Genomic DNA, 25881 nt, shown 5'->3' on the forward strand with positions numbered 1-25881 from the left:
TGTTCCTGAACCACTGGGGAGTATTTAGCCATCTGGGTACAAGCCCAGCACTCGTTACATGTGCCACTGACCAGACCCAAGTATAAACTGCAGATGTACTACTTGCTAGCTGACAGATATAAAAGCATATATACTATTTGAACCATGAGCATATTCTGAGGTGCCGTAATGTGCCAAGCACCATACTGGATGCTAGGGATACAAACATGAAAAAGACAGTCTGCCTATCAGGAGAGCCTTGGAAACTATGAAACAATGTTAGTTATACGCTCAGTTAGTAATATTAGGTGCACTGGGAACACCTGTCCCGGGAAGAAGGTCTCCAAAAGATTTCCAAGAAATCAAATTAGGAATGGGTGCTAGAGAATAAGAAAAGTCCCACAGATTAGAAAAGAAAGTCACATTCATGTGAGCTGAATGACCACTAGCTTTCCTGAGACCTGAGGGGCACAAAGGTATTAAGTTCTCTTTACTGGCATCTAATTTTTTAAATGCTTGTCCAACTAAAAAAATGAAAAAATTGCTCCCAATTTTAATAATTACTAAGGACTCTTATTTACTTCTGTCATACTGTAGACTGGGTTGTTTGTAAAGTTCCTTTAAAAAGTCCCTTAGAATATAATTGTTTTTGACAGCCTAGCAGCAGTAAGCCTAATTTTTAAAGGAATACTTAATTCTCCCTGTAGAATCAGTAAGATTTTGACTTTTCACCAGTCAAATGTACATGTCCAATTACAGGTAGATAAAAGGAATCAAAGGCAGCAAAAACATCTTTTACAATGCTTCTTAAAATAGATCTTTGTAAAAACTTTCCTTTCATGTGAAATTTTCTTTAATGTGTTGTGAACTCCAACAAATATAACCATTGGGGATTGCTTTTACTATACCTCTACTAGTAAGGACAAATAAATTTATAGACATTATTTTGATTGTAATGTGTCTATCTACTTCAATTAGCTTAATTTTATATAAGGAGTTAAGCTGTGTTGTCAATGTTGGCATTTTCAGGAATTTATGGTATAGTTTATGGGACAAGCTTCTGACCCTGTGAAGTCTCACTTTAAGCCCTCTTCCCACCTCCCTAGCAGGTGACACTGGTCAAGCCAGTCTATCAGAATTTTGGGTCCATGTCCATAAAAATGAAGATGTAAAAATGATGTCCTAGCTACCTCACAGGGTTCCTGTACAAACTAACTAGGAAGGCCCAAATCTGTAAAAATTTCCCAACAACTATAAATACTATAAAATGATAATTACAGATAAGTCAGTGAAGATAGCCACCAAAATAATTACTTCAACTTCACACCTATAACCAAAAGCTTTTAAATGAAACAGCTTAAAGTGGTCATTAAGCAAATGAAGGCTATAATTAACCCACGCGAGTTTCCTAGCCTACTCTATTGAGCCTAATCTTTGGAAAAACTTAATTCATTTTAGGGGGAAAGAAATCTGAGTTAAGATATTTTTTAGTGTTAATACAAACAAGCTGCAACCACTAATTTAAAATCGGAGGGCTTTTTCCTCAATAAGAGTACATTCTTTAATAGGACTATATCTGAATAATACTTCCATACAAATAGAATATATACCTTAACACAAGATAATAAGGAAGGAATATTTTACATTATACAGAACACACATTCAGTTGATTCAATCACAATGAGTTACCCTTCCAACCAAATACTTATTTTTAATACTTATTACAAATGTTGCAGTCAGTTTGGTATATGCTGACAATCATACAGTTTTAACATTTAGTAGTGTGAAGCACACTTTAACTGTTCCCAAGGGATATGTGATGTGGTCTTCGTTTCAAAGGAGCAGAAGTGACTGAATTACTGTCTGCTCTTTAACGTTTCAACTAACCTGTGAAGAGAAAATGAACAGTTTCATAAGATTAACTTCAAACTTTCAGGTACAGATCATTTATTATATAAATTTTATACTGGAGGTGGATTCCAAAGCACTTTAAATGATGAAGGCTAAGACAGTTATATTAAAAGAATGAGGTTATGGACTCAATTTCCATGAGGGTCTTTTAGCTTTCACTTTCTCTATGCTTTGAATGAATAATCAAAAAAGACCAGAGACTTCCCTGGTGGGGCAGTGGTTAAGAATGTGCCTGCCAGTGCAGGGGACACGGGTTCAATCTCGGGTCCAGGAAGATCCCACATGCCACAGAGCGACTAAGCCCATGAGCCACATCTACTGAGCCTGCGCTCTAAAGCCCACATGCCGCAACAACTGACCCCACGCGCCGCAACTACTGATGCTGCAACTACTGAAGCCCATGTGCCTAGAGCCTGTGCTCCACGGGAAGCCACTGCAAATAAGAAGCCCATGCACTACAACAAACAGTAGCCCCCGCTCACCACAACTAGAGAAAGCCCACGTGCAGCAACAAAGACACAATGCAGACAAAAATAAATAAATAAATAGTTTTTAAAATAATAAATAAATAAATAATCAAAAAACACCAGATATCCACTTTCCAGGCTGCTACTACTACAGCCAGGCCAGATGTGGATAATTCAGAGATGAAAACTAGTCTCAGTCTTCAAGGAGATGACAATTTAATGAGCAGATGCACAAACCAACTACAAGACAGTGTAACAAGTACTACGCTATCACTGACCTGTGACAAGGACCTCTATGTGTGTGGTAAGGCAGTGGGCATGAAGTTATGTCAGGGAAGGCTCTTGAGAAACACAGAGCCTTAACCTAAGTCCTGAAGGATAAGGAATTGGAGGGTGCGGTGAGGTAGGGGAAAAAGCTAGAAACACAGCAGAGAGCTGGTGGCTTGTCTAACTATAATTAGAAGGTGTGGTTGAAATAAAAGCAGATGTACATGAAGACAAGTGGAAGAAAAGGGTGGAGGAACAATATGATAAACTGATAAATAATCTGAATCTCATCCTTAAGACCAAAGGGAAATGACACATGTATGTACACAGCTGCATGTACACACAAATGCACAGATGGCTTCTGGAAACATACTTACCATTCCATTGCCTCATCAAGGCCAGTGCCTTTGGTTGCTGAAGTTTTGAATATTTGCCATTTTCGGTCCTTCAAGGCAGGTAACCCAAGTGAATTTGCCATCTCCGAGGGAGTCATGGCCTGTTCCATGTCCTGCTTATTTGCAAACACCACTAAAATGGCTTTTCTCAGCTCTTCTTCCTAAATAACATAGAAAAGGTTTGATTTCTTCTAATCAATTTGCTCCCTTGAGTTCAGGAAGAAATGCCAAAAAAAAATCCATTATTTTAAAAGCATATTTCCTAATTATTAATATACAATGTTCATTATAAATTATTTGAAATTATAGAGAAGTATGAAGAAAAGAAACTTCACCCATAATCCTATCTCCTAAACAGGATCACTGTTTAACATTTTGGGTATTTTCTACTGCTTTGTAATTCAGATACTTATAGTTTATTTAGTATATATATACATTTAAGATCACATTTAAATACAGTTCCATACCCTGTTTTAAAAAATAAACATTAAATTGTGGATGTTTTTCCAAACTATCAAAAAAAAATTTTTTTTAATTAATTAATTTATTTTTGGCTGCATTGGGGCTTCATTGCTGTGCGCGGCCTTTCTCTAGTTGTAGCGAGCAGGGGCTACTCTTCATTGTGGTGCCCGGGCTTCTCATTGCAGTGGCTTCTCTTGTTGTGGAGCATGGGCCCTAGGCACACAGGCTTCAGTAGTTGTGGCACGTGGGCTCAGTAGTTGTGGCTCACAGGCTGTAGAGCACAGGCTCGGTATTTGTGGTGCACAGGCTTAGTTGCTCTGCGGCATGTGGGATCTTCCTGGACCAGGGCTTGAACCCATGTCCCCTGCATTAGCAGGCAGATTCTTAACCACTGCGCCACCAGGGAAGTCCCTCAAAAAAAATTTTAAAACATTAATGGTACAGCCACTATGGCAAACAGTATGGAGGTTCCTTAAAAAACTACAAATAGAACTACCATATGACCCAGCAATCCCACTACTGGGCATATACCCTGAGAAAACCAAAATTCAAAAAGAGTCATGTACCAAAATGTTCATTGCGGCTCTATTTACAATAGCCCGGAGATGGAAACAACCTAAGTGTCCATCATTGGATGAATGGATAAAGAAGATGTGGCACATATATACAATGGAATATTACTCAGCCATAAAAAGAAACGAAATTGAGTTATTTGTAGTGAGGTGGATAGACCTAGAGTCTGTCATACAGAGTGAAGTGAGTCAGAAAGAGAAAGACAAATACCATATGCTAACACATATATATGGAATTTAAGAAAAAAAATGTCATGAAAAACCTAGGGGTAAGACAGGAATAAAGACACAGACCTACTAGAGAATGGACTTGAGGATATGGGGAGGGGGAAGGGTAAGCTGTGACAAAGTGAGAGAGAGGCATGGACATATATACACTACCAAACGTAAGGTTAAAACAAAAAAACAGCAAGCAAATACAAATGATTTACCCACATTTTAATAAAGTTTTCTTACCTCCAACATGGCAACTAACTCTGATTTGGAAATGCCAATTCGGTCTCGGTCACAACTGTCTACTACATAAATGACTGCATCTGTGTTTGAATAATAACATCTCCAGTATGGCCTGAAGAAAATTCAGAAAGGGAGAATATATTATTATTTGAAAGAAGAAGAAACTGGTATGTTAATTCATATGCTAGGACTTGGCAATGATGGGGTGGGGGGTATTACTTGCCAATCCTTCCCCATCCATGCCAGAATCAATGCCATAATGATTCATTGTTTCTGATGGACATATATCATATCCCTCAGATGGGACGGGCTGGAAAGAATATTGATAAACATAAATCACAGGACCAAGGAGCTTCAGAATGAGTTCAGACTTTAGGCTGAGAGAATATATTTATAATCTATAAAATCACTAAATGTACCGATAAAAAAAGTTCCACACAGACCTGATTGTTACATCTTAACTAGAAACTCCTTAAGAGGAATGAGTTCTTTAAAAAAAAATTTTAGTATGATTTTATGTAACAGACATTAAACTGATCACTGAAGACACAAAGTAGAAATGGCTAAAATAAGAAACTGACTCAAAAGTGGTTCAAGAAATAAAATGAGTTACAGGGCAGCAGGATGTCTGGGGAATGCACTACTGATCTTTTAAGATGGTAAGTACCCTAGTGAGTGAGCAGTGACAGTCACTAAACATTCACAGTTGCCATGTCAAGCACAGAATGCTGGGCAGGAGACTTGAATTCCAAAGGGCATTTATGTTCACATTAGTCCTAAATGGTGGGCCCAAAAGGTATTTTTACGAAATCCAAAACAGTCTGTCTCACAGAGGAAGGGACTGACAAGAACTAACTAGAGGACCCTTTTTATTTAAAAACTACTGAAGTAATGAGGTCTTGAGATTTTCATGAAAAGATTTTTCATTGAAGTGATAATCTGAAAAACTGGCTTCCTTAGATTTTAATTCTTTAGTTAAAATCTTTAATTCTCAGATTTTAATTGAGAGAATAAGGCCATTTTACCTCATTTTAAACTAGGTGTCTCCCATTAAATTACAAAAGAAGACATACTTTGGTTTACTCCTGTTAACCCTAGAGAAGCCAATAAAGAAAGATTCAATACTACAAAATGATCTGGCCTTTGCACCATACCTGATACTTGTCTGTCCTCCTAAATCCCAGACTTGGAATTTTAGGTTCTTGTATGTTACCGTCTCAACATTAAATCCAATGGCTGGAAAAGAAATCAAATTGGCAGTATATGTAGACCAATACATTCCGTCTTCAAAGTATCCAATCTGACTTTCAGCAATTAATGGTAATTAATGAATCACATTGTTAGTTCAAATATCATCCCATTTAAGACAAGACAGTATGCTGTGCTACACATGCACACATATGCACACCAATTAGCAAGATCAACACCACTTTCAGGGTATATAAGAACCCCCAGCTACCTCTGCAATTATATAATTCTTAGCTCAGTGGAAACCCTATTGTGTTAAACTCCCTTCAAAATACAGTACTGGCATACAAAAGTGTTCAGAAAGTTATATTTAGAAAGGACAGTTGCAGATGTATTACAAAAAATGGAATTTTGGTAGGTTGCAAATAAACAGGGAACAAAACCAAGAAAGCCTAGATAGACTCTAAACTTCAGTAGGTAAGGGCACAGCAATGGCTGTATACCTCTTTATGGAAGCTGAGCTCTCTAAGGCTGGCAATCTCACAGACCCTCTGAAGACTTCCTCAAGAGCTCATTTGTAATACGGTCATAGCGAGACGGTCAAAGGGGAGGAGTCCCATCCCTTTTCCCTGCCATCCTTCTTAGCTGGAGCTCTCGCATCACATGCCTAAGGCAAGATATTACTATCTTCCATTGAAAGGAATCCGAAGGAGGTGGAGAGGTTACTGAAAAAAACTTAGGAGCTACATATACAAATATTACTAAGATTTCACAAACTTAAAAAAAAATCAAAGTAAAAAATGACTTAACAGCTATAACTGGACAATTAATTTTTTAAATTTAAGTTTATACTGGTAAGTGATGATTATGAGTATATGGCAAGTATAAAAAAACTACTATAGCAAACCTGAGTGAAAAACTAAAAAGCAAGTTCATGATGTCTCCCTTAGAATTAAGTAGCAGGGTAATCACTGCCTTCAGCCTCAGTTAGGAATGTTGTTTATTTGCAAAGGACAAGGGCATGGTATGAACCACATTTGCTGAAACGCAATCCACTGGGCTATGTGTATTGCAGGGGCCACCCGTGACTCAACTGTAGCAGATTGAGTTGGGTGATTTTGAGAAGCAAAAACCAAGGAAACTGAAATTTACTGAAGGTGGCATAAAGAAGTAACAGATGCCACAGGGTTTGAAAAGTTCTTCTTTCATAAAAGCTACACTTTTTTTTTTAATCTGGAAATTTAAATAGTACTAAATATAGAAATACCTTGAGTGACAGAGTAACTTTAAAGGCATAATTTAAATATTCTTGAGCAAACTCTACAAACTATTAGTTTAAATGTACTAATCTTACTAATCTAAGTAAATTCAGGGCATCAAATGAAAATAGCATAAGTAACAGAACAGTCTTCTTATGTAGTAAATTAAGACTGTTGGAGAATATTCTTCTAAGATATCAATTGATTTAAAGTCAAGGTGTTTCTTTTCTTGATATTTTTAAGTACCAGATTCAACACTCAGTCTCTTCAACTCAGATCTTTAAAAATAATCAATAGAATTACCAAAGAGAAACTAATCTTAATCAAATAGTAACAAATACAGAAAAAAACCCACTTCACATGTAATAATATCACTTCATATCTATATAATTCTTTACACAGGTTTACAAAGTATTTTATATTATATACTAGATTTATTTTCCCGTCAAAGCCAATGTATAGTTATTATCTTCATTTTATCAACAAAGATACTGGCTCTCAATTAGATGAGGTGGCTTAACTCTACCCAACTTTTAAAACAGCCCTAAACAGCAGAGCCCAGCCATGCACAGGGGTTCATAAATTACACCAAATTGTCTGTAAATTTATGAAAAAAAGTGTTATAAATATCATGCTCATAGTAGAAGTTTACGAACCTTATCAATTACATTATATATTTATTCAGAAATAAAGTTATGTTTGATGGAAAGAGAAAGGCCCTATAATTAGTTTATCATACCAACACTTACTAGGAATAGTAGTAACGACTTCTCCAACCTGTAATCTGTACAAAATTGTAGTTTTTCCTGCTCCATCTAATCCCAAAATTAAAATCCTCATTTCCCGGGTTCCAAACAGACTGGAAAAAATGCTTGAGAAAAAGCCACCTTAAAAAATAACAAAGATGTATTTCAAAATCATTTCATGAACTAGGCCCACAAAACATTTAATCTAACCCGTTGAAAGCTACAGCAAATTAAATAATACTGTAATATTTTTCTTGATTCATAGGTGCATATTTTTGCTTCCAATGAAATACATTATTCAACATCAAACTAGTAATTACTGATTGTTACCATGTCCTGGATACTGTGTCAGGAAGGCACAGAAGATACACTCAAAAATAAGAGAAACAGGACCACTGCCCTCATGGAGCTCACTTTCTAATCGACAGAATATGGATACCTTAGCATGATCTCCTCACTACCCCCAGAAACCAAAGGGCAAATCAGAATGACAGTGGGACAATGAGGTCCTTGAACATGAAAAGCAATTACTGTTGTACAGCAGCAGTACCATCGTAAGTACCTTCAATCACTGATGCCACACACAATACCTGGTTATTTTTACCAAGACATGGCAAAATTAAGAGCTGCAAGTCTGGAAAAATGAATCCACTATGGGTTAGAGAACCTTGAACATTTGTAACACAAGGGGTGTGACTTGACAAAATCCTTTCTACCTTTTACAGGTTAAAAAGATGCAGAAGAATAAAACTGAAGGGGTTACGCAAAAAGACAAGAAAGCGCTTCTGACGTTCCAGACCAAGAAGTAAACTCCCCAGAAAATCGCTGAGGTATTTAAATAAGGCAAAGAATCTGCATCATTTGGAGGGTTGTAAACAAGTTAAGAAATCTGCACCTTCATTTGGGCTCTAGCGGGGAGGGAAGCTCTACCTGATGCTTGTGATGACAACGTAGTTCCCTCAATTAGCACTCCAAAAATTGAGATTAAAATGTCTTCGCTGACTAGTAATACACTCCCTGCCCATTTCCTTCTCCACCTTATCTACAGGAAAAGATACAGGTAAGCAGACAAACGCCAAGTTGGCCATAAAACATTACGAGCACCACCCTCTTTCGGAGTTTAAACTGACGCAGTCCCAGCGATCAGGGAGAGAGAATCCAGAAACTCATCCTCCACCCAAGAAACCTGAGCGAACCGGCTCCCTTCTCCCTTCTCAGATCCCTCACCCATGATGAACTGCCTGTCCTCCCTCGTCGACCGGCAGAGACTGGGCCCGGCCTCGGCAGCGACTCCTAATCGAGCCTCGGCGCCGCCACCTCCTCTCGCCTAGGCCTGCGCTCCGGCTCCGGCTCCGGCTCGGCCTCGGGCTCTGGTTCCCAGGGGCTTTCCTTGGAAGCCTGGTCAGCCAGCAACTTCCACGTCGGACCTCCCGGCGGGGGCGGGAGCGAGGCCGCCGCGACTGCGCGCCGGGAACGGCGGCCTGAGCGTCCGCGCCGTCACTTTCGACGCAAGTCCCCGGCGCGCAGGGTGTAGATACTGCGGAAGATGCAAGGGAAAAAAAAAAAAAAAAACTCAAGGACTCCAAGTCTCCCCTGCTTCTGTTTTCTTGGGCAGGAAAGGCTTCCGAAATAGGGAAGTTCGAATTTTCATTTTAAATTCTGACACCAAGAAGTGGTGAATCCGCCAACCGGGAATGCGCGTCGGGCCTCCATGCGGCAGCCTGACTGGAAGCGGGCGCAGCTTGCGGCGTCGCAGAAATTGCTGGTCCTGAAGCGCCCAGCGGGCGTTGACCGGATTTTCCCCTGGCTCCTTCCTCCGACTAGGAAAGAGGGCTACCTTATACTAATAGGAAGAGCCCCGCGCCACCAATGCGCAGCCGCCTAAACTGAGGCCGCCAACGAGATTTTTGGCGTCGCAGTGTCCTGCAGGGTCAGCGTTAGCGTCCCTCCCTCCTTTCGTCTACCTGTACCTTCTCCGATGCTAGCTAAAGGCAGTCATTACTCTATAGGAAAGGTACGTATTTTGAAGGCAACATCATTTTTCAAAATGCGGTCATTCCTGTTACTGTTGACCTGGTTTTACAGTTCCTGCTTACCAAATAGAAACGTTTGAGGAAACAAGTATAGCAGCGTGCTAAAATTAAAGGTAAACATTTAGTTTATAAGTCTGTGGAATTTTATTCTTCAGACAAACATTTGGAATTGACCTCACCTCTTTAAAGTCTTTGCTCAAGTGTTATTAATATTTAAAATTGCAACCTACTCTACATCCCCCTTATCCTGATTTTTTAGTAGAAGGTACCACTAAACATAGTTTACTTATTATGCTTATTTATTGTCTACTGCCTCTCACTAGAATGTAACATCTATGAATGCAAGTATTTTTATTTTGTTCACTGTTTTGTTCTTATACTTGGGCACTAAACAAATATTTAAGAGAATGTGTTGAATTATACGTTTTTAAGGCCAGTAACATAAACATTAGTTAACTTAAACATGTATTATTCAATATTATTAAACTTGTTTCCTAAACTAGGCATATCGGAACCACCTGTCCTATTTGATAGGCGAGGCCAAGCTCTCTTCTTCAAGAAAGTTGTTATATTTGAAGAGAAACCACCAGATGGTGGTATTGCTTCAGGCTAATTCTCAGCAGAATGAGATCAGTTGGTCTAATTGATTAAAAGTGGAGTAGACAATTTAATCCTTTTCAAATCTTACGGTCCAGTCATTATTAAATTTTAAAAGGTGAATGTTTAAATGCAGTCCAAGCAAGTAAAACAATTTCAAAATTCTTTTGACTATAAAGCCACAATACGATCAAATAAGTTTAAAATTTTAAAGCTGGAAGGAACCTCAATTCCAAACATCTCAATTGCACAGGAAGAAGTAGAAACAAGCTAAGTGATAGAGCAAGGACAGCAACTCTGATCATTTGACTTCCAGGCCTGGAGTAACTGCATTATGATGCCTTCTGTAACTGAGCCGTGATCTATACATTTGGTAAATTGATTTGCAAACACATGACCAATACTGTAGTTTCCTAAGTTAGAAACTTAAACATTTCTGTGCGTTACATTACCTAGTGGAAGTTACTTTCTTTTGCTCAGATTTTATTCCATGAAGCAGAAACCTATGAAATATAATATGTATAAATATATAAGTATAATAAATATAGGCTTCAGAAGGACTTAATGCTGTGTATTTATAATTGTCTTTTAAACTAAGGAATGTTTTGAAATCATAACTAGGTGTGTGATTTTTCTTTTTTTTATACATCTTTATTGGAGTATAATTGCTTTACAATGTTGTTTTAGTTTCTGCTGTGCAACAAAGTGAATCAGCCATATGCATACATATATCCCCATATCCCCTCCCTCTTGTATGTCCCTCCCACCCGCCCTATCCCACCCCTCTAGGTGGTCACAAAGCACGGAGCTGATCTCCCTGTGCTATGCGGCTGCTTCCCACTAGCTAGCTATTTTACATTTGGTAGAGTATATATGTCAATGCTACTCTCTCACTACGAGGTGTGTGATTTTCACAAATTATGTATTGTATTTCAAATGTTTCCTTTCAATAACATGTACTTTGTCAAAGAATTTCTCTTTAGACTAAGGGGTCTTTTTTTAATTGAGAAATAATTCACATACAATAATATCATTTTTAAGTGTACAATTCAGTGCTTTTTAGTATATCCACAAGGTCTGCAACAGTCACCACTGTCTAATTCCAGAATGTTTTCATCACCCCAAACAGAAACTGTATACCCATTAAGCAATAACTCCCTACTGCTCCCCTCCTAGCTGCTGATAACCTTTCTGTAGCTATGAATTTGCCTATTTTAGATATTTCATATAAGTGAAATCATACACTATTTGTCCTTTTGCGTCTAGCTTATTTCACTTATCATAATGTTTTCAAGGTTAATCCATGTTGTGGCATGTATGAAATACTTCGTTCCTCTTTACTGCTAAGTAATATTCTGTTGTGTGGATATACCATGTTTTGTTTATCCATTCATCAGTTGATGTATATTTGAGTTCTCATTTTTTGGCTCTTTGAATAATGATGCTACAAACATTTGTTTACATGTTTTTGTGGAAATACATGTCTTCAGTTCTCTTAGTTATATGCCTAGGAGTGGAATCGCTGGGTCATCTGGTATCTCCACAACTAGAGAAAGCCCGCATGCAGCAACAGAGACTCAACACAGCCAAAATTAAAATAAATAAATAAATAAATTTATTTAAAAAAAAATTGTCTTGGCTATTCTGGATCCCTTGTATTTCCATATTGAATTTTAGGATCAGCTTGTTTGTTTATGCAAAGAAAGGCAGTTGGAATTTTGATAAGGATTGTACTGACTTCATAGATTAATTTGAGGAGTATTGCCATTGTAATAGTGAGTCTTCCCCATTCATGAATGTGGGATGTTTTTCCCATTTATTACGGTCATCTTTACTTGTTTTCAACAACATTTTATAGTTTTCAGTGTACAGGTCTTGTACCTTTGGTTAAACTAATTCCTAAATATTTTGAGTGTTTTGAGACTAAGGGTTCTTAACCCTTAGTCAGCACTTCCATCGTATTCTTATTTGAGATACAATTTCAAAATTTCATAATATTCTTTTGAGAGAATAGTTAACAATGAGCACCCATGTACCTAACACCCATCTGTAATAATCATCAGTTTATGGCCATACTTCATAGCCACTCTTGTTCCAAAATTATCCCTACCATTTGCACCCACTCACTAAATTCTTTGTAATCAGGTGCCCACACTTGGACCAGTCAGCTGTGGCTAGGGGAACAGTGTCCACTGGAGGATCATATTTGCTTTCATATGCACCATATGCATGAATAAGCATGCAGGAAGGGGGAAGTTATAGTAGCTGGGCACACTAGGTATTCACAGTTATTTTCTAATACCAGTATTTGTCCCCTTGGGGTGGATGTGGCTGGCATTAAGTACAGTATTAATGGCTCTTCCTAAATTATGTCCTGCTGTGATTGTCTTCTGCCCTGGAGAGCTGAGGAAGCGGGACCTCATTCACTTGAGAGGACATAACACACGCCACAGTAGCCCAATGTCTATGGTCTCAGATCTTTCATAGACCACCCTCTTGACCAACCCAACCCCTTCCTCCCACCTTCCTCTTTTTCCTGAGGGCAAGACTGGCTTGTCTCTATCGAAGTTATTATACCAGAAGTGAGAGTTTCTCTCTCATTGCTTTATTTCCTCTCTAATCTCATTATAGAAAGGTGGGGGCATTTCTTATTTTGAAATTCTTGCCATCTGGAGAAACCTGGGATAAGGAACCGTTTTATTTTCTAACCCAGGAAGCCTGGGCTCTCTGTATCTCCTCCAAATTCTTCTTACAAACTGAACAGTTCTCTAGTGTCTTTCTCTCTTCCCATTGCTTATACTCAGCTCTAAGAAGCCAAATGACACGCTCAGTATTCTGCCTGGAAATATCTCAGCCAGCTAGGCAAGTTCATTCACTGTGTTATCTATATTTCAAGTTACTACAGGGAACATTTTTAGCCACTGTTCCACAGCTGTTTACCCTAAAAGATTTTTGCCAGTCCTTCAGCTCTCACTAACAGCCTCTTCATTTTCCCAGCCTCCACCCACAGTATGGTTCCAAAGTCAATGCCATGTATTTTAAATTTCTCTGTACCCCGTCCCTAGTACCAATTTCTATATTTCAGTTGTTTATTGCCATGTAACAAACTGCTTCAAAATGTAGGGACTTAAACCAGCAGTAATTATTATTTATCACAATCATATGGATTGGCCAGGCAGTTCTTCTGATCTTGCTGGAGGTTATTCACACAGCTATATTTAGCTGGTACATTGGCTGACTTGGTTGGCCTCTCTCTCCATGTGGTCTTTCATCCTCACAAGAGCTAGACTGACCTTGACATGGCTATGGCAGTGCCATACTCCTAGGTATAGACATAACAGAAATGCATGCACATGTGTACCAAGAGACATGTATAAAAATATTTACATAGCATTATTCATAAAAATAAAAAACTGTAAACAACCCAAATATCTGTCAATAGTAGAATGGATTCATAAATTGCATTGTATTTACATGATGGACATCTATATAACAAGGCAAATGAAAGAACTACAGTTGTATACTGGAGAAATATCATAAACACATAATTGAACAAAAGAAGCAGACACCAAAGAAAGCATACTATGTATGATTCCGTGCATATAAGTTCAAGACCAGGCAAAACTGAACTATAATGTTAATTTTTGGAAAGGAGAAAGTGGGTAGGAGGAAGCATGAGGAAAGTTTCTGGAATTTTCTGATACTCTGTTTTTTGACCCGACTTCTTTGCTGCTTTGATAATTCATTGAATAGTACATTAATATTTTGTGTGTTTTTCTGTCTATGTGTTATATTTTTAAAAACATTTGAAGAAACCACATTAGGATGACATTTCCACCTATCTAACTGGTAAACTTTTTAAGAGGTGGCACGTGGGAAAATTGTCACTCTCATCCACTGTGCAATCTTTTGGATGACCATTAGGCAGCATCTACATACAAAATTTTAAATGCACATATACCCCTGACAAAAATTTCACTTACGGGAATTGACACAGATATGCTTGCACATTTACACAGCCACATTTGTATTATGCTACGCATATGCATGAAATTCTGAACGTTTGTACAAGAAACCCTTAGGAATGGTTACTCTGCAGAGTAGACTGCAGATCTGAAGTGCAGGGAGACACTTTTCCTTGTATACCCTTTGTACTGTTTGAATTTTATACCATGGATTACTCTTTTAATAAAAGTAAACTAGTTGGCTTTTTTTGCTTATTTGTTTCTGCTTACCCAAGGTCATCTGGTTAAAAGGGACAGAGCCTGGATTTGAGCCCTAGTCTAACACCAAAGCCCATACCATCAGCCATAACTCTGAATTTTCTCTTGTGGAGTCTCTGTTTTCTCTCCTAGAAAGTGAATGTATTTGTCTAGATTGCAAGGGTCTCTTTGGAGACCGTCATGGAAGCTCTGTTATATAAACTGAGCCAACACCGCAGATATGTAGGAGAGATCAACCACTGAGAAATGGCATTAGTGCCCAGGTATCACCCCTGGACACTCCATCCACCAAGTCTACCACAGCAGGATTCATCCAGTCCCTACCAGATGAGAGAGAAAGCCACACGTGGATATGCCAGATAGAGGATCTTACAGAAGCTGGTGGTTTGAATAGTCAACAAATCTTGCCAGGAGCTGGGGGAGAGCAAGAGCATAATAGGTAAATATAGCACAAAATCTAGACGTTAAAATTAAATTACACAATTAACTTTTGAGGAATTTAAGCCACTCAGCTATGCATTGAGTATAATAACCATTTATACAGTTGTTCAAATTTTGTATGATACAAGATAGCTGTGGTTTTTTAAGTTAACCAATACATTTATTTATTTATTTATTTATGTCTGCGTTGGGTCTTCATTGTTGTGCACAGGCTTTCTCTAGCTGCACCAAGCAGGGGCTACTCTTCGTTGTGATCCGTGGGCTTCTCGTTGTGGTGGCTTCTGTTGTGGAGCACAGGCCCTAGGCGCGCAGGCTTCAGTAGTTGTGGCTCGCGGGCTCTAGAGCGCAGGCTCAGTAGTTGTGGCGCACGGGTTTAGTTGCTCCGCGGCATGTGGGACCTTCCTGGACCAGGGCTCGAACCTGTGTCCCCTGCATTCGCAGGTGGATTCTTAACCACTGCGCCACCAGGGAGGTCCCAGCCAATACATTTAAAAAATGAACACACAGACAAAATGTACTAGAGTAGGACTTTGAAAATAGAATTTAAAAGAAAAAAAAAACTTTGTTATTGTCATATTTTGCTGTTACTGTTGCACTAACAGGAAAAGGAAATAAAGTCATATTAGTGAACATAATAGTCATGATTGAGATCACTAAAATTGCTTTTGTTGTTCGCAGCTAAGAAAGCAAAGGTTTGGAGCTTTATTTAAAAATAAACAAAATGTAATTAACCATCAACGGACAAATTCAAGCTGCACAATCAATTCTATTTACTTTCCAGTGATTCATATGGGTTGTTAGGAGGAAAAAGCATCTGATCAATCATTGCTTCAGCTCTGCTTTTCTCTTAAGCTCCAGTCCTGAACCTCCTCCTCCTTACTAGAGGGTTCTCTATGAATCTGCATTCAAGATCCACATATCTAAAATTGAACATATCTCTCCCCAACTACAAAAACAAACAAAACCCCCCAAATATGGTTCACTCTCTCAACTTCCCTATTTCTCTGCTCAGTGATCCAAATTCTACTTTACCTTACCACTTATGGGTTAATGCAGGCTTGCTTCTTTCTCTGGCCTTCCATTGAATTCACAGTGACCAACCCCTATTTATTCTTCCTTTACTTCCTACTCTTAGATGGTAGCCACGTAACTGATCCATCTCTGCTTCTCCCCAACCCCAAATACCCTTGAACACCACCATTTTGCATGTACTAAATATTCAATAAATGTTAACAGAATAAATCATGTTTATTTCTCAATTATAACGCTTTAAAACTCATTTGCACAAAGATATTTATAATTGTTGGTTACTTACTTTTGCATAAGATTGTGAGCTCCTTAAGGGCAGGGCTTAAGGAGGGCTTATTTTTCTCTGTATCCCCAGTGCTACCACAATGGAGTTCAATAAATGTTTATTGAATTCATGAGCGGATGAGGCCTGAGCTACTTAACTCAGCAGTCAAATACTTCCACAATCATATCTACCTAACTACCTCTCTCCAGATTAGTCAAACATTGTGGAATTGGGGGGAAAACTCACTGTTTCCAGGAGTGTCTAGATTTTGGTTCTAGAGTGAAGTTTGCATTTTCATCAGGGAAGACATCCAATCTTCAAAGCACCCAAAGACCTTGAATATGTGGAATTAGTTTCTGGTTCTGCATATCTACAAGTTCCCAGGGGATGCTAATGCTACTTGTCCACAGACCCCTTCAGTAATTAAAGAGTTCTATGCTCTGTGCCCTATTTCTTCAATAGTATCTCCAGGACGTGCCTTCTGCCTGACTAATACTGTAACGTTTTATATATGGCTTCTCCTCCCTGGGATGTTTTCTCCATTTATTTCCCCCTATTTGAATCCAACCCATCTTTTCAGGCTCTTTCTCCCAGGCAAAGCCTTGCCTGGCTATTCTAATGCTCCTACTCCAGAATTTTTTTTTTTTTTTTTTACGCTATTAAAGTATCCACTGTTGGTGCTTAGAGTTTGACCCATCTACAATTATTGGTTATCACTGTGTATATGCAAGTACCCAGTTATATACTTCTTTTTCTTTCCTGTGAGGCTTAGCACAATAGTAAATACTCAATAAATTGTTGTTGAATGAATGAATAAATGAATGACTCACTTCAGCATTATTATTCCAAAGAGAAATCAAATGCTTTACTGTTCTATACTGTCATTTTCCAGAACATGGAGGAAAGAGGCAATATGGAATTTCCCCAGTCTATTCAAATGAGGCAGTCCAATCTAAACAACAATCTATTCAAAAATTAATGATATTAAAATACCTTAAATGAGTTTATATTAAAATTCAAAATTTTCTCTTCAGTATCTGAAACAATGAAATTTGCTACTGCTGTTTCTGTCCCAACTTCCAAAACCAAAAACAAATAATATAGTTTGCATGAGAACTTTGGCATTATAGAGAATAAAAGGTTGGTCCTATAGCATATGAACTGGTATTATAGTGCAATTTCAATAGCCTGGTTAAACAACACGCCTTATACCAAATACCATGTTGCATATCAAATATTGAAGTGACCTCCCTGCCTGGTGAAAAACAAAGAATCTTTATTATTGATATAGAGAAGTTGTTTTAAATTTTAAAGTTAAAATAAGGAAGTTCTTTGAATATTGCCTAACTCACTATTGTGGGAAAAAAGAAACATTCCAGAACATACCACCCTATTTTGCATTTCTATTGAACAGTTTTTTATTTTTTTTACCAACTTGCAATATTTGCTTTATAAAGTAAACTCTAACTCAAATATCAATTTATCATTTTAACAAGAGAAAAGAGCTATATTGTATATTATCAAATTCCTGACCAGATAGACGTTTTGGTTGTAAATTATTAAACTACAAAATCTCTTGGTAAACTATGAAACACCAGCTCCACAAATGTAAAGCATTTTAATCGTTATTATACATAAGGTATAACATTTCTGCAAAATGCTGGAAAATATGAGCTAATTCAGTACACCTATTAAAAGTACTGTATCAATTGAATGGGAGACATAAAGCAAAATGAATCTTATTCTTAGTAAATTTTAGTAATTTAAATCTGTTTCTTTTATTTACACTTTGAAGGATTTTCATTCTTAATTTGGTTTAGCCACCTCTGATGGAAACTTCTGTTCACAAAATGAATAACAAAGTGAAATTCTCAGAATACAGACATTAATACTGATTTTTAATTATCTTTTATTTTATTTAGCTCTCTAGCTTCTGATAAAATATTTATGGAGGAGGTTATTTTTAGTTCAGGCTTTGCAAAGCTCTCTTGTCACCTCGCAACCTGAGTTCATCAGAATGGAGCAACACGGGATATAGACTCAGTAGAGACCAGAAGGGCTAAGCAGGCCTGGCATTTTTGTAGAATTGTTAGATCTGGAAGAAGCTCGGTGATCATCTGGTCCAGTCTCCCTGTTTTGCAAGTAGGGGCAATATGGCCCTGAGGTCACCCAGCTTATTAGTTATAGAGTCAGGCTTAAATTATTCTCTTTCTCTTCAGTCCATGGTTCTTTCCACCTTGTTAAGTGACACATGGGGAAACTAAGAACAGTAAGAGCATCCAGAAAGACAAGTAGATAACATAGGTAACACAGTCTCTTCTAAACTGACCGGGAAACTCTGCCATTTTATCCACACCCCATTCAACTCTCAAAGGTCTGCCATCACTGAGAGACCTAAACTTCAACCAGTGATTGGAAATTACTAGATTGTTAATTACACAAATGGAACTCTCTAAATGTGTTTTATTATCCATATTTGTCACTGGCTGTCCACATTTTTTCAAAAAGGAGAACAAATATTGGCTTTCCACGAATCCTCACTGTTGTGTCCCCTGTATTTTCATCATAATGCATTTTCTAATCTTTATCAAGTGCTTACTGTGGGTCAGCAGCCAGTATGGTAATCGCTTCAACTGCGCTACTGCATTCACTCTTCATAAACAACCCTAAAAAGTAGATACTATTATTCTCCCACATTTTAAAGGCAATGAAATTGACGCTTAGGTTAAGTTACCCAAGACATATAGCTAGTAAGTGGCAGAGCTGAGATTGGATCCCAAGCTGTTTGACATCAGAACCAGACCTCGTAAGCTCTATTGCTGTGTTCTGCTTCTGGGAAAGAAAACAGCCTACCCAAAATAAGGAACTTCCTTATTAATATATATATATATATATGATATATACATATATATATATAATATATATGAGAAATATTTTCACGTATATATTATATATATATGATATATACATATATATGTATATATCATATATATATCACATATACGTGAAAATATTTCTCATATATATATGTATTTCATATATATATATTTCATATATATGAAAGTATTTCTCATATATATGAAAACTGAAAATATTTACATATTTTCTAAATGGTATGTCCTTCTTTTCCTTTTATTTGGGATAGGTAGTAATAGTATGAGAAAGTTCAAACTAACTTAGTCATTTTCAATTTAAATTTTATTTTTTGCAATGCATAGTTTTTAAAAAGTTACATATATGTGATATGTAATAACATATATATGTAGATATGTCCAAAAAAAGAAATTCAAATAATACAAAAGAGTAAATAATAAAAAGTCTCTCTTGCCCCAGATTTCCACACCCAGTCACCTTCTCAGAATTAATCACTATAAATGGTCTTGTGTATCCTTCCAATGTCTTCCATGCATATATGTGTATAATTCCTTTATTATCAATGGAAGCATAATATTTACATTGTTCTGTATCTTTTTACAATTAACAATAATATATCTTAGCGAATATTCTATATCAATACACATAGATTTACCTCATTCTTTTTAACATTGGCAAAATGTTCTGCTGGGGAGGCATGGGGAAGAAAGTGAAATGAAAAGGTGGAAATTTATTAACACTAATAAAGAGCGTTTCTTAGGTTCTGTCTTCTAGATGTGACTAGAAGATCCTTAGCCCCCCTACAAAGCCCACAGATATGTCATCTCAGCCTCCAAGTAATGGGGACAGATACAGGTGGACATTTTGGTGCCATCACACAGGGAGGTTCACTGTGCTAGTGTAAGCAGCTTTTGGCAGGAAGAGGTGCAGGAGGCCGTTTAGTGTTGTCACTAACCTTAAACCAGGCACCCTATGCTCTACTCATCTCCAGCCCTAGCACACCTTTCAGATCTTTCATCCACACAATACCTTGCTTAATCTGTTGATTCTTTCTGTAGATCAAAGAAGTAGAAATGAAGAACAAGTGATTAACAGATGACCAGATCTCTTCCCTAGCTCCCCCTTCAGTAACCTCATAAACAAACAGTGTGAACAAGATAGCATCTAAAGAAAAATCACGGGTTGACAAGCCCGCACACAAGCCTGCACGCAGTGGGGGATGGCGACGACTCTGACCCCCTATCTCAATGATTAACTGAGATTACTTCCCTTTTTCCCTTTAAAAACTTTCATGGCTGAGCAGAATCTTTGGAAATGGTTTTTGGGGAACACTGAGACCACCATCTCTCCAGATTGCCAGCATTCTGCTTAAAAGCAACTTTCATTGCTACCTACATTTGTCTCTCTCTCTCTCTCTCTATTGATTTTTGAGCAGCGAGCAGCCAGACCTGATTCGGTAACACTATCACTGCACTACAGAGAACAACAGGACATTCCTTCCCCTACCGTGTCCTCCTAAAACTTTTGTGTCAAAATAGCTTGTCCAGTTCTTGGTTTTGACACGATGCACAAGTTCTTCAAATCTGAGTGATAGACAACACACAACACTCGAAATTGGCTCTCTCCTCCAGTAACTAATTCCCTTGGAATAAGAGCCTTTTTAGGAAGCTCCTGAGTCTTTCATGCAAACTGGTAGACCCTCTCCAGCTAAAGTCCAAATATTCCCAGTTGGGTCTCAATCCATTTAATAACACTCTATTCATTGGCTCAAGATGAGTCATCCCACCCTCTCCGTACCTCCCATCCCCTAAGCACACACGATGAGGCACTGCTATAGAGTCCCCTTAACCTCATGTGAACCCTATTGGTATGCATGGAAAAAAGGGGGCTTTATTAATGGACATCAAAATTGATGTTATTGTTCTCCTTTACAGCTGAGGAAAGTGAGGTTAAGTACCACAGATGGAAAGAAGCGGGTCTGGGGTGTTCAAACAGGAGACTGATAATAATTGATATTAAAGTCTTCTGTACCTCCAACTCATAATATACTTCTCAAATGAAAATGAATTTACTTTGCTTTGCCAAGTACTAAAATGTGTCTTAAGGCTGTTACCTGGCCAATTACTATTATTGAAAATAATACACTAAATAGTTTCCATTATTACACTATTAATTTTTAATTTATTTTTTTCTTTTAGTGGTGTATACTTGGTGTACAATATTATATGTTACAGGTGTACAATACAGTGATTCACAATTTTTAAAAGTTATACTCCATTTATAGTTGTAAAATATTGCCTATATTTCCTGTGTTGTACAATATATCCTTGTAGCTTATTTTATACCTAATAGTTTGTATCTCTTAAGCCCCTAGCCCTATGTTGCCCCTCCCCTCTTCCCTCTCCCCACTGGAAACCACTACTTTGTTCTCTATATCTGTGAGTCTGCTTCTTTTTTGTTATATTCACTAGTTTATTGTATTTTTTAGATTCCACATATAAGTGATATAAGTGATACAGTATTTGTCTTTCTCTGTCTCACTTATTTCACTTAGCATAATGCCCTCCAATCCACCCATGTTGCTGCAAGTGACAAAATTCCATATTTTTTACGGCTGAGTAGTATTCCATTGTATTTATGTATACCACAGCTTTTTTATCCATTTATCTGTTGATGGATACTGAGGTTTTATTTATTTTTATAAATGTTCTAATATGTATTATAAGTGATGATCTCTATTTGATATTGACTGAGGCAGCATAATATATTTCTTCAACAAATCTTTCTGCCAGATACTTTGATGGACTCTGGTGATAAAGTAGTTAAGCAAAGTTTATTTGAAATGAATACTGGATTGAGTTTGGGTTGGGGTCCTCAATCCCCTCTCCCACCAGGGCAACTTTCATGTGTTTTATATATTGACATTCCTCGTGAGAGTCTTAACATAGAAACTAGTTCCATTGATTAAAAAAGAAAAAGCTGTGAAAATCACTGGGTCCCCAAAGTCCCCTCAGAATCCTAGATATGTGTATTTTCATGGAGAAATGTGGGGGTTTTTTTTCTTTTTTCCTTGGAAGAGTTACTTACAAGCTATATGTGGACATAATGTTTGAGACAACTCAACAATAATATGAAGTAAAGCAACTTACTTTGCTTGAATGAATGAAAACAACATATTTACTTTTAACAAAATATAGCATTTTCCCTCAAGGATACAGAACATTAAAATTCCTTGCCTTCTCAAAAAAAAAAAAATCCTCATATTTTATTGTTTCTGATATCTTAAATTTGCCTTGTCCTATCAGCATTTTTAAAGAACCGTCTAAATGTATTTTAATTGACTTCTCTCCTTTCAAAATGTCTGACAATCTTTTAAGCAATAAAGGAAGGAAATACCAAACTGGCAAGATGTGGGATGTGAAAATGGTTCTATGGGCATGAGAAAACTGCTCCTATTATGTTAGCAAGTTTCGAGTCCTTTACAAAAAGAAGAACTGGCCTTTTAATACCAGCTTTGCTTAGTCATGTAATTTTTCTTAAAGTTATTTTTCAGTTATGTATTGGCTTTTTCGCTGGCATGAACGTGGGAATCAAAGTCACATGAATTGAAGCTTGTGCTAATTTTTTTGTCGTTTGCCTCTTTGATACCTATCTAGGGTATACAAGTGTTATGAAACTCATAGCAAAGACCTCCAGTCATTACAGGGGGGGAAAAATCATACCCTTTATTTTTCTGACTTAAAAGTACTTTGTTTCTTTCTTTAGATTATGTAAGACTACTATTTCACATTATTATGGTGCTTGGTACAAGGTAGTGAACTTCTTTGGTAATAAACATGCCAGGTACTCATTGTTGGCCCTTGGCAACATTGTGAGGTAGAGTTGTTATCCCTGGATCCTTCATTGTGCGTTGTCTCTTCAGCCTGGCAGCCAGGGCCTTCCTAGAGCACAAGACCTCTGCACACAGACTCATCTGCATTTTCTGGCCAAGTCCCTCAAGCTCCAGATCTTTCTGAGTTCTTTCCCTTCCTTATCCCTCAGTGACTTCCAGCTACCATAAGACATTCACACTGAAGCATTAGAAAAAAGGAACAGTGTTGTTCCCAAGTAAAAACTTTCATTGTTGTTCTAGGATTTTCTGAAATTACAAATAATATGGGAATTCAGGTAGCTAGAGGGGGAAATATTTCCCCCACCCTCAGATTTCTTCAGGGGCTTTTCAAATTCTACCCCCCAGAGAGGGTCATCTTTGCTAATGGATGTAAGCCTCCTGCCTTTGTCACTCAATGAAACTTGCTTACTCATAGCTCACAAAGTTCCCCTGAAGATGATTAGTAAGCATTATTCCAAAGTTTCAGCAAAAACATTGAGGGAGGCTGCCTAACACTACTGGATTTAAATTAGCAGTAAGAAAAGAAGTCACATTGCCTCATGTGCTAGCCAATGTTTCTGCTAAATTAGTTTGTTTTTTTTTTCAATTAAAAAATGCTCACACAAACAAGGAAAAAAGAGGAATCCACACAAAAATATAGACTATGCGAGCTGGAAGGGACCTTCAGGATCAGCTAGGCCAATGTACCCATTTTACAGGGAAACTACTAGGCTATTAAGCCAAGTTTCCCAAGATCCCATTGCTAGTGGTAGATCTATTTCTCACTTTCAGCCTCTCATAGCACTGTGGTCCTCTCCCTTCTTCATAGCCTAAGACTGGTTACACTTCTGCATTTGCCTATGCCATTGTTTGATTAAGGCCTGTCTCCCTGACTAGACTATTACCTTCATGATTACAGGAACTCTGCCTGGTTTTGCTTGCCACTTGCCAGGACAATCAGGCATGCAGTTAGTGCTCAAGAAATATTTGTTGAATAAGTTATCAGTAAAAACACAGAGTTAACTGTCATTAAAGATAGAATCAACAGTATATTTTAGTCTTTTGCATAATTATCAAATCGTTGTTTACACATTATGTGGACATGCTACTTAAATTAATCAAGGAAATGTTAGATTCTACTATAGTAAAATATAATATCCATGGCTTAAGACAAAAAGGTTTACTTCTTATTTATTTAAATTCAGTTTTCCACCTGTTTCTTCCCTGTGAGTCTCCTTTACTATTCACACAGAACACTTAGGACACTTCTGGTCACCAAGAGATTTTTTTCCCACACCAGTTTAAATAGGCAGCCTATCTCCACCTTGTAGCTACTCCATCTGGAACATGCAGCCTTCAAGGTCACTGTGGCAGGGGAAGAGCACCAGCTTGTAAGGTCCTCAGCCCAGAAGTGGCACATGGCACTTTCACCTACAGTCCTGTGGCCAGAATTGATCACATGGCCCCTTCCCAATGGCAAAAGAAGTCAAGAAGTTTTTAGGGAGAACTAGCTGTCTCTGCTTGCCATTGTATGGGTTAATTATAATAATAACAATCACTAATTTTTTGGAGCACTTATTTTGTGCCCAGCCAAGAGCTAAGTGCTTTATTACATTTACTGCTTCCTTGAATCCTCATTACAGATGAACAAACTGCAGACACTCTCATTATGATCAGTTTCCAAATGAGGAAACTAAGGGGTCAATTTGTGCAAGGTCACAATTGCTAAGTGGAATCAGGGATTTGAACCAATGTGTCAGGTACTGAAGCCTGTGCTCTCAGCCATTCTGACTAAATCCCACCTATGGGATTCATCAGAGTAAGATTCTGAAGAACAGACTGGTTTTTAATAATACAAATGGAGGATAAGAAAGAATTATAAAATCCATGTATATAACTGTGTCCTCAATTTACCTACTCAGTTCAAGAAGCATGTATTGTTAATATTGCCAATAGTGGAGAAAACTGAGGTCATTTGCATCCTGATAGGACACACTGAGAACACAATATGTGTAGCATTTCTGCCCAAAGTGCATGATCTGAATCTAATTGTGAGGAAACCAAATTAAGGGATAGTCTATGAAACAATTGGCCTTCAAAATGTCAATGCCATGAAGGACAAAGAAAAGCTGAGGAATTTCTGCAGATTTAAAAGCTATGAAAGGGGACTTCCCTGGTGGCACAATGGTTGAGAGTCCACCTGCCAATGCAGGGGACACGGGTTCGAGCCCTGTTCCAGGAAGATCCCACATGCCACGGAGCAACTAAGCCCGTGCGCCACAACTACTGAGCCTGTGCTCTAGAGCCTGCAAGGCACAACTTCTGAGCCTGCGTACCACAACTACGCGCCTAGAGTCCGTGCTCCGCAAGGAGAGAAGCCACCGCAATGAGAAACGTGTGCACTGCAACGAAGAGTAGCCCCCGCTCGCCACAGCTAGAGAAAGCCCGCACACAGCAACGAAGACCCAATGCAGCCAAATAAATAAATAAAATAAATTTAAATAAATAAATTAATAAAAGCTATGAAAACTAAAGAGAAATCTCACTAAAATGGAGTCAGGCGACCAGAAGGGGGACGTCTCTTGCATGTACCACTCCACATCAATACAGGTTCCAACAGGAAGAGACACAACTTACAGCCCTGTCAGGAAGTGACTGCTTTACTACCAGCAGCAGAAGGAAGAAAGATTTTGTCGTTGTCTGGCAAGAGCTCAGCCAATGAGAGACTATCATAACTCAGCCAATGAAAAGCCACTATACTTCTAACTCCCAGTTTCTTCCAGTGAACATTTTGTTTATAAAAGCCCCTCCCAACTGCCCCTTCTCCTCTACAAAATGGTTTCCCC

General features: G+C 38.0%; 1 protein-coding gene across 1 annotated transcript; it reads right to left on the bottom strand.

Moving 5' to 3' along the window:
* Window positions 1–1515: 1515 nt before the first annotated feature.
* ARL1 (ARF like GTPase 1) lies at window positions 1516–9122 on the bottom strand. The gene is made up of 6 exons (XM_007465344.1): window positions 8930–9122; window positions 7706–7843; window positions 5664–5745; window positions 4510–4621; window positions 3002–3180; window positions 1516–1866 (listed from the first exon to the last, which is right to left on the bottom strand). Exons 1-6 carry the CDS (start codon window positions 8931–8933, stop codon window positions 1836–1838), a joined length of 546 nt encoding a protein of 181 aa, XP_007465406.1. The 5' UTR covers window positions 8934–9122; the 3' UTR covers window positions 1516–1835.
* Window positions 9123–25881: the final 16759 nt, after the last annotated feature.

This window comes from Lipotes vexillifer, unplaced genomic scaffold, assembly GCF_000442215.2.
Source record: "Lipotes vexillifer unplaced genomic scaffold, Lipotes_vexillifer_v1.1 scaffold141, whole genome shotgun sequence".
Lineage (NCBI taxonomy): Eukaryota > Metazoa > Chordata > Mammalia > Artiodactyla > Lipotidae > Lipotes > Lipotes vexillifer.

What these genes read in the sequence shown, in the direction of transcription:
- ARL1 (XM_007465344.1), bottom strand. An exon ending in GGAGGACAGACAAGTATCAG is followed by an intron (nt 4,622 to 5,663) that starts GTATGGTGCAAA and finishes AATTTTCTTCAG; the next exon opens with GCCATACTGGAGATGTTATT. An exon ending in CTTGATGAGGCAATGGAATG is followed by an intron (nt 1,867 to 3,001) that starts GTAAGTATGTTT and finishes TTCTCTTCACAG; the next exon opens with GTTAGTTGAAACGTTAAAGA.